Here is a 9,045-nt window from a genome sequence, read left to right on the forward strand (position 1 = left end):
AAACCCATAGATCATGTGGTGCTTTTATTGATGCCTGACAATTGGACAAGTCCCTTTCTGACAGCAGACTGGAAGCTGTACCATTACATTGAACCCTGCAAGACAAGCTGCTCAAATTCACTTAAAGAGATGGAGGGCAGTGCTGAAGGGGGCCAGGTTCTCACAGGACTTAAGCCACCGCTGCACATTGGTGGGTGCTGCCCCACTGCTACCCCCAGTCTGCTGGAGCACGGACCACAGCACCACATCGGCCACAGTGAGCTCATTCCCAACCAGCCACGGGCTTTTCCCCAAAGCGGAGTTCATAGAGCGGAAAACAGCAGCTTTTTCTTTACTGCTCCCTTCTCTCAGCTGAAACATGGCGATATCCACCCAGCTATCGATGAGGGTTAGGTGGACAGCGTTATGCTTCTGGCCAAATAGAGAGAACAGGAAACGTGCGATGTTCCCTTCTCCTTCAATGGGACACATTGTTTGTACACTGAACTTCATCTGTGTCTTGGGCACTGGAAAGAAAAAGACCACCACAGAGTCAGAGTATACTGTGTGGAAGAGGGAACTCACCACATTCATAAACTGATATCAAGGTAATTTCTAAAACTGTGACCAACATCGGTAACATTCAAGAGCCTTAGCTTTTTTGTTTGCTTGGTTTTCAAGACATGGTTTCCCTGTGTAACCTCAGCTGTCCTAGAACTCCCCCAGTCATCTAGGCTGGCCTCAAACTCAAGACATCTACCTGCCTCTGCCTCCAAGTACTGGGATCAAAGGCCTGTACCACCACTGCCTAGCTGAGCCTTTAGCTTTTAAATTTTTGTTGGTTCTGAGACAGAAACATTTCAACTACATTTCCTTGGCTGCCCTGAAGCTTGTTATTTAGAACTCAGAGATCCACTTTCCTCTGCTTCATAAGTGCTGGGACTAAAGGCATGTGCCACCACACTAGGCTTTTAAGAGTCTTTAAGTGCAACCTACTCCCTTAAAAAAAACAAAACAAAAAAAAAAAAACAAACAAACAAACAAAAAACTGATGGAGGTCCAGTGAGATGATTCCGTAGATAAAGGTACCTGAGGTCAGTCCACAGGACTCATAAGCAGAAGGTCTAACTTCTACAGGACAACATACACAACTTGTGCCTGACCTCTACAAGCTTGCCCCCGTGCAACCACACACACAAGATGTATGCTTAAAAAGAATTTATAAGTGACTAGCTCTTTCCGCTCTTGTGTTTAAAATGGTTTTCATCAAAACTAGACAGAACTTGGACCATCAATTCCATCCCCTTGCCATTAAATTTGGAGGTTACAGCCCAGAAACTAGATGTTCCATTGATTTCCCAGGGCAAGGCTCTCTTCACTTTGGATATGAAGCTGAGGGTAGTTATCACTGGATAGCCAAGCATAGAAGTGCATGGGCATAGTTCTCTTTGGAAGATGAGACAAGAAAACCAAAGACCAGAGTTTGAAGCTAGATTGGATTATGAATTGAGATTCTGTCTCAAAGTAGGAAAGGTACCACTGAATGGGTAACAAGCAGTGATGTGTTTCTTCCTGTAGGAAGCTCAGGCAGGGGAGGCATTTCTCTGTGGGACAATGAATAAATGATACCCTGCTGTCCTTAGTAAGCCAAACAGCAAGACAGTTGGTGTTCCTTGAATGAATTTTTAAAGTATGACTAGTGGGGATAGCTACTATTCCCTTGCTTTGCAAGGTCGCACTGGAGAACCCCTTCTTCCAAGGCTCAGTTCCCCTGGAACTGTCTCACTGAGAAACTCCACCCTCTCCAGAGCACCAGGGGTATCAGGTACCAAAACTTACCTCTCCAGTGGCCCCATAAGCTGGCTAGACTTGGAAAGGATTTCATTGAATAACAATTGGCTGTAGTCAGTGCTGTGGACCATCCCACACCTTTGCAGCCCAAGTAAGTTCAACCCATTCCCACCATTTACCATTCTTCCAAATCAGAGTGAAGCCCAGCTGATATTCGTGGCGGGACTGTTTTCTAGCCTGCTCCCCGAAGCACTTAAGAAGATTCTCAGGTACATTCTTGACAGACGAATGTGTGTGTACCGTGGACAGGACCCTGTAGCGTTCACAGAGCAGCCTGTGCAGCACAAGCAGGGACAGCGGTGGGGAGGCTGGGTTTGCATTGATCACGATGTCTTTCAGTGCCCCATAATCCTGAGGGAGAGACCAAAATACTAAAGCCAACAAGAGCCACCTGGCCAGGTGAGGTGGCACACACCTTTAATCCCAGCCTCTGGCAAGTGGATGAGGCCAGCCTGGTCTACATAGAGCTCAGCAAGAGCTACACAAAAAAAACTGTTTTGAAACAAGTGCCATCTGTGTTCACAAATGAACCAGGGGCTACCAGCAAGAACTTTACAGGGTCTAATTGAGTCTCAAATCCCACTTAAAGATGCTGCTATGACTCTACTTGGCAGCTGGGGAAACTTGAGTCCTGGGGAGGCAAGCAGGTTATCCAAAGTCACTGAGCTCAGTAGTAGGAAGTGCCAACGAACACAAGCCTATAAGCCAACACTTTCTAATGGGTAGGAGGATCAGGAATTTGAGACATTCAGTTATAAAGTGAGTCTGGGGCCAGCCTGAGCAACATGAGAACCTACTTCAAAACAACAAAACCCAGATTTGGGGAAGACAGCTCGGTCTGTAAAGTGCTTGCCTTAAAACATAAGGACCTGAGTTCAATCTTCAAAACCAGGTGAAAAGTATGCTTGCAGTCCCAGAGCTGAGGACTCGGACAAAGGCTACTCCCTGCAGGTCTGCCAGCAGGCTCTAGGTCAGTGAGAGACTCTGAAAAAGTATGAGTATCACCCAAGAAAATGCCTCAGTTTGTTCTCTGGCCTTCACATGCACTTGCATGCACGTGCACATGAACCCGTGCGCACACACACATAAAGGCACACAAGAGTGGGATGTGGGCTTCTTGTTCAGAGGCTTGACTTCACCCTTAGCACCATGTCCTAGCCTTCCCAGCACACCGCCAAGTCAGCACCTTGGCTGCATGTTTCCTGACTCACCTTGGAGACTCTGGCCTCCTCAGGGTCTGGTCAGGTCTTGGGTGCTTCCTCAGTGCATGAAAGTATGCAGAGCAGACGAGGTAGGAGAAAGGACAAACCAAGGAAGAGGCACCAAGCATGTGTTTGCACTGTACTATCGGAATTCTAGAGATGACTGTGCGGCAGCTTGGACTACTCTACTGCATCTTCAAGCACTACTTTTGAAGAAATGGAGCAGTCTTGCATATGGACTGGTCCTCTAAGTAAGTTGAGTCTATAAATTTCAATCATGAATGCTCGATGATACATTTATTTTCTGTAGTAGCAAGACAGCTGCTGCTGACCCATCTCTCCAGCCCCAAGAGCTAGAGGTGGCTCAGTGGTTAAGAGTGCTGGCTGCTCTTCCAGAGGTCCTGAGTTCAACTCCCAGCAGCCACATGGTGGCTCACAACCATCTGTAATGAGATCTGATTCCCTCTTCTGGTGTGTCTAACAGCTAGTGTGTATGTGTGTATATATATATGTGTGTATAAAGATTATATATATATATATATATATATCTTTATATATACGCATCTTTTTAAAAGGCTGGAACTGGCTTATTGCAATGAACTTCAACAGGGGAGGTAAGACTGCTATATCTGTGTAGCCAGGGCATATCCTCAAAGAGTAGGGGACACTTCTGCTCTATCTAGTGGCATCTAGAATGAGCTGGAATGCCCTTTGCTCCCAAGGCTTAGAGGTAGCTGACACAGCCTGGACAACAGGATGCTGGGACTCTAGGCCTCCCTTCTCTGTCCTCTCTTCTCTCTTTGTTCACCCCTCACCATAACAAGAGGCTCTGGGTGTAATCAATTTATTTATTTTTTTGAGACAGGGTCTCCCTGTAACCTGGAGTTCATAATCCTCTTAGTCCAGCCCCCAAATGCTGGGATCAAAGGAGTGACCCCCACCGCAGCTCTAGGTGCAATTGTTTTAGGGAAGAAATAACACAAGTGCTTTGCTCCCCCTCCGAAAACAGCAAAGCCAAGGCACTGGGGCACCATTTTCTGGCGTTCATGGACATCTGGTTTCTCACCTTTCCAAGCACAGAATTCAAGTCCAATGCATTTGTGGTTAAAGTCGTGGGCTCGTCAGCTTGCAGGATGTTGGTTACATCCAAGTCCGCATCTGGGGTGTGAATCATCTTTGAAAGGCCGTCGACTGCTGCCTTCAACTCATACAAGCGTTTTAAAATATCATCTTGGCGAGATTCAAGGGCTTGCAAAGATGGCTCTGATGTTTCCTAAAGTTAGTTTATCACCAAATTAGTTTGTCACCGAATTTCCACTGTCTAGAAACACACAGCTCAGTATATAAAAGGTGCTTTGCTGGCAGTCCTGACATTGAGTTCTATCACCGAGACCCACATGCTGAGAGGAGAGACCCAACTCCTACAAGTTGTCCTCTGACCTCCACATGGTACTGTCCTGGGCACCCTCCTCCCACCAAAGTAAAGACAGTTTTTTTTAAAAATTAAAACTCTATAAAGCAACAGAACCTTTCCTTCAGTCCAAGGGGTCCTGCAAACCAATCCACAAGTTGCTCTACATCAAAGAAACATGACTGGCTGTGACTTTGAAGCAGTCCTATCTGGGGTTAGAACTTGCTGCTCTTCCAAAGGGTGTAGTTGTTCCCAGCACCTACATCTGGAGCCTCATAACTAACTGCAACTCCAGGTCCAAGAGCTCTGACACCCACTTTTGGTTTCCACAAGCACCTACACACACAACATTCACTCACAGACATGCACACATACACATAAATATGAATAAAAATAAATCTTAAAAGATAGTTGACTCCCTATCTCAGGTAAGTTAGATAATAAAAGGAAAGAAAATAAAAACAAAACACTATCCTTCCTCTAGCCTTTTTTTAAGACAGGGTGTATAGCTTTAAGTGGCCTGGAATTCACAATCTTGTTTCAGTTTCCAGTGTGCTGGGATTACAGGTGTGCAACACCATGCCTAAGGCAAAAAAACCCCAACTCTTTTAAAATGAAGGAAGGGTCTTTGCTATGTGTTGTCCAGGATGGCCTTGGATCTGGGTTCATGTGATCCTCCTACACAGGCCTCTTACTGTACCAGAATCCTTTATTCTCAGTAACAGGCTAATGAAAACTACTTGGTTAAGCCATGTATACTGGTACATACCTGTAATTCCAACATTTGGGAGGCTGTGGCAGGAGGATCCCGAGTTTAAGTACCGCCCCAACTGTTGCACAGCAAGTTCAAGGCTAGCATGGATGACATGCGACACTGTCTCAACTACATACCTTCAAAGACTATGTCTGAATGAGCAGAGAAAAGATGGAGGAAGGGCAGGAGAAAATAATTTACACAAAGAAAGGGGAGAAAGAACCTCAAGGTTTCTTAAAATTATTTTTATGTGTATGAGTGTTTTGCCTGCATGTTGTGCATGTGTGTACACCAGTGCTTGGAGGTCAGAAGAGAGCACTGGATATTCAGAAGCAGGATTACAGTCAGTTGTAATTTCTCTATGGGTTCTGAAAACCAAACCCAGGCTCCCTGCAAGAGCAAAAACTGCTCTTCAGCACTGAACCATCTCTCTAAGCCTGGAACTCAGGTTTGAAGTATCCTTCAGTTTGGAAGCATCTGCCTGGAACAAGTGCTCCCGGGAAAAGTGATCAAGTCTGCAGCACTGGCTAAATTCTCGTATCTTGATCATCTGGAGCATTCGATACTGAGCTAAGAACTCCACCAAGATCCTTTGTATCAAAGGCTCCTTCTTGCCAAGTGCGATCAGGCATGCATTAAGAAATCAATCACAGTTGCTCAAACTACAGGCTTTATTTCGGCTTTTTATATATTTATTTGTTATGTGTGCACATTTGGATGTGGGGGTCAGAGGACAGTACAAGGGCATTGATTCTCTCCTTCCACCATATGGATTCCAGGGATCAAACTCAGATGCTCAGTTTATGTCTGTGTGTCCCCAGAGAAAGAGGGGAGAGACCATAGTGACCTTAAATGCAACCTCCTAAATGTTGGGATTACAGAGGTGCAACACCACAACCCACAGTCAGCACTTTAATTTCATTTTAAAGCTTGTAGTTGGGATTTGTGTGTGTGTGTGTGTGTGTGTGTATGTGTGTGTGTGCACACGCACAGTCTTTCTCATTTCTGCAAATAGCCATAGGAAGCCGTATCCCACCAGAGCCAAAGTAGCAGCAACTAGATCCAAACTGAATCAACACATGCTGAAGTAAGTCTGAGGTAGGAACTGTGGATGTAATGGGGCTGGTTTCTGAGTTCTAGTCCAGCTTGATGTAGGCCTATTCACTGCTACCTACTATGCCTGCCTGCTGCTCCCGTGCTGAGAGTGGGCTGTGAGCCACTGGTGCCATGGTCGTTAATTACTTATCCATCATATTGTTATCCTCTGCTAGAGGAATTGCTACAGGAGCAGGATGTGTGTCATCTAAATGTTATGAAACTCCGAGCATGACATAGCTGTTGTAATCAGAGTCAGAGTGATTTTGATTACCCATAGGGCCCCCATAAGACTGGCCCACTAGCATTCTCTTTGGAAGGGAGAGGGCGTATGAGGCTGAGCTGGGGCACCCTCCCCCTGGGATATATGCAAAGTTAATATTTGCAGCTGCCTGAATGCTCCCCTATACTTGTAAGCAACCCTGATTAAACTCACTGACTCACCAAGCTAGACTTTTGGTAGAATTCTTTCTTTGGTCTGCTATTGCTTCTACCCTGAAGCAAATGGTATTTGTTCAGGTCTCTCCAGGGAAGTCACATGATATAACAACTTTTAAAGAAAGTAAGGCAGACTTTAAAAAACAACAACAAACCCAAAACAAACAAACAAAAACCAGCCAGTGCTGGAAATGTAGCTCCCTGCTAGAGATCTCACTGAGCATATGCAAAGGCCTGGGTTCCATCTCCAGCACTAAATAAAACTCTGCTGTTGAATAAAGGTGACAGTGTTCCTCTGGATTGGTTTTTGCTCCCTGGGCATGTACAGTTGAAGGTGCATTTGGCCATTCCTCTGTGACAGTGTCTAGTTGAAGGACCACTGAACCATGTCTGCTGTTTTCATAGTTCTGCAGCTAGACAACTGTTAATATCACCAGGTTTTGAATTAACTGCTTCTTTTCTGGTGTAGGTGAAATAAAGGAAGGCAAGTATCAGGGAAACTGACAACAGCATCTATTTATGTATTTGTCCAAAACGCCAGATTTTCTAACTGTTGGAAATTTGGGCTGTGATAATCAGTAGAAAACTAAATGGAAGAGAGATGGGGGAGGGGAAGGGGAGGGAGAGAGGGAGAAGAAAATTGAATGGGGCAAGGACATGACAACTCCTAAGGTATGTTGGAAGATAACGTTTATTGTAGACAAAAGGGAGAGCAGAGGCAGAGTGAACATGGCCAGCCTGAGCTGGGAGGTTGGCTGAGGCAGCACAGCCAAAATGGCTTAGTTATATAGGGAACAGAGGGACTGGGGAGAGGGAAGCCCAGCTCAGTACTTGTGAGGCATGAGGTAAACCAGCCAGGAGAGCCCTGTAACAGGTAGAGACCGAGGGATGCTGGGTGAACTTGGGTGCCAGTGTCTGCTTTGATATGATAATGGGTTCCTCAGTTAGCCATTTGAGACAGTGATAATCATTTGAGTTAGGGAAGGTAGCACTAACTTCTAACCCCAACTCTTGGGAGGTGGAGGCCAGAGGAGGAAGAGCTCAAGATCATCTTTGGCTACAAGAGTTCCAAAGACAGCCTGAGCTACAAAGGCACTGTTTCTGCCCCACACCCCCATGCCCGGGAAACACGAAAAAGGACCTCAACTTATTTAGAAATTGGAGAATTAAACCACATTGGGATGTCTCCATTATCCGGCTGGTAAACAAACAGCTTAAACCTGTATAACCACTTTGAAAATGAACTTATAAAGTGGAAGGCAAATCTGCCCACAAGGCCAGGAATTCCATTTCTATACAGGCTGTTAGCTAGTCTATTAATTCCAGTGCCCATGATTGGGGGCTGGGTAGATAAATGAGCGGGGTGTGGCCAGGCAGTGTAAAGGAACGCGATCACTATCGTTGTTATAACAAAATAGAAAATCTTGTACAGCATGCCAGACAACAGAACACATACTATGTTTCCCGTACATCAAGATTACATACCTGAAGGATAGGCTCCACAACCTAACCGCGAAAACAACACATAAATACAGTAAAAGTCAGGACCTCTTGTGGAAAAGTTGCAACTGGGAAAGATGGAGCACTAAAACCGTGAATCTGGTTATGGTAACCCTGGGAGCGCTCTGAAAAATTCCTCGAAATGAGCATGTTTGTGTTGTACACTTTTCTATGCGCCTGGTGATCGCGACAGGAACCCACGACAGCACTAATCTAGGCGGGTTTTGTCGGACCCAGCCACAGAAAGGACCGGGAGCCTACGCAGACACAGCGCCGGCGCGCTAAACTGGACAAGGGATAGGGCAGGGCGCGGCTCGGCCAGCGCCTGCGCACTAGGCAGGGGCCGCACGCTCCTACCTGCACGTGGCCCGCGTCGGTCGCGGGGCTGGTGGTCTTGCTGTGCACGTTGGGGAGCCGGTACATGCAGGTTGGAAGATCTACACGCAGAGGTGCGCTGCCTCCATGATAAGGCTTTACCTGGTACATCGGCATGGTGGGAACCAAAGGAAGGTAGCGGGCGAGGGACAGGAACGCTCACAGGCCACCCAAGGCCACCTCAGATGGTGGCCACCTCCTTTCTGAGTCTGCTGCTGCGTTCCGGGGGGTGGGGGGGGGAGAATGAACTCCCTGGGCTTTTACTGGCCGGGCTGGTGTAGCGTCACCAACTTGACCTTTAAGGTGGCCAATCAACGGTAAGATGGTCTTGACACGCCTTCGCTACCCCGCCCGGAAGGGGCGGACTATATGTCAAAAGCAGCCAATGGGTGGCCCAGGAGACGCGTCTCCACGAGAGCGGCCGCGCGAACTCTCCCGCG

General features: G+C 46.7%; 1 protein-coding gene across 1 annotated transcript; it reads right to left on the minus strand.

The window, feature by feature from the left end:
* Window positions 1–19: 19 nt before the first annotated feature.
* AIMP2 (aminoacyl tRNA synthetase complex interacting multifunctional protein 2) lies at window positions 20–8,822 on the minus strand. The gene is made up of 4 exons (XM_080940885.1): window positions 8,588–8,822; window positions 4,099–4,305; window positions 1,950–2,181; window positions 20–506 (listed from the first exon to the last, which is right to left on the minus strand). Exons 1-4 carry the CDS (start codon window positions 8,720–8,722, stop codon window positions 118–120), a joined length of 963 nt encoding a protein of 320 aa, XP_080797011.1. The 5' UTR covers window positions 8,723–8,822; the 3' UTR covers window positions 20–117.
* Between the last annotated feature and the right edge of the window lie 223 nt (window positions 8,823–9,045).

The sequence above is a fragment of the Micromys minutus genome (genome assembly GCF_963924665.1).
Source record: "Micromys minutus genome assembly, chromosome: 29".
NCBI lineage: Eukaryota > Metazoa > Chordata > Mammalia > Rodentia > Muridae > Micromys > Micromys minutus.

Coding starts and splice junctions, on each gene's coding strand:
- AIMP2 (XM_080940885.1), bottom strand. CDS start 8,722: ATGCCGATGTACCAGGTAAAGCCTTATCATGGAGGCAGCGCACCTCTG. Junction 4,306..8,587: donor CCGACGCGGGCCACGTGCAG/GTAGGAGCGTGC, acceptor AACTAACTTTAG/GAAACATCAGAGCCATCTTT. Junction 2,182..4,098: donor TGAATTCTGTGCTTGGAAAG/GTGAGAAACCAG, acceptor TCTCTCCCTCAG/GATTATGGGGCACTGAAAGA.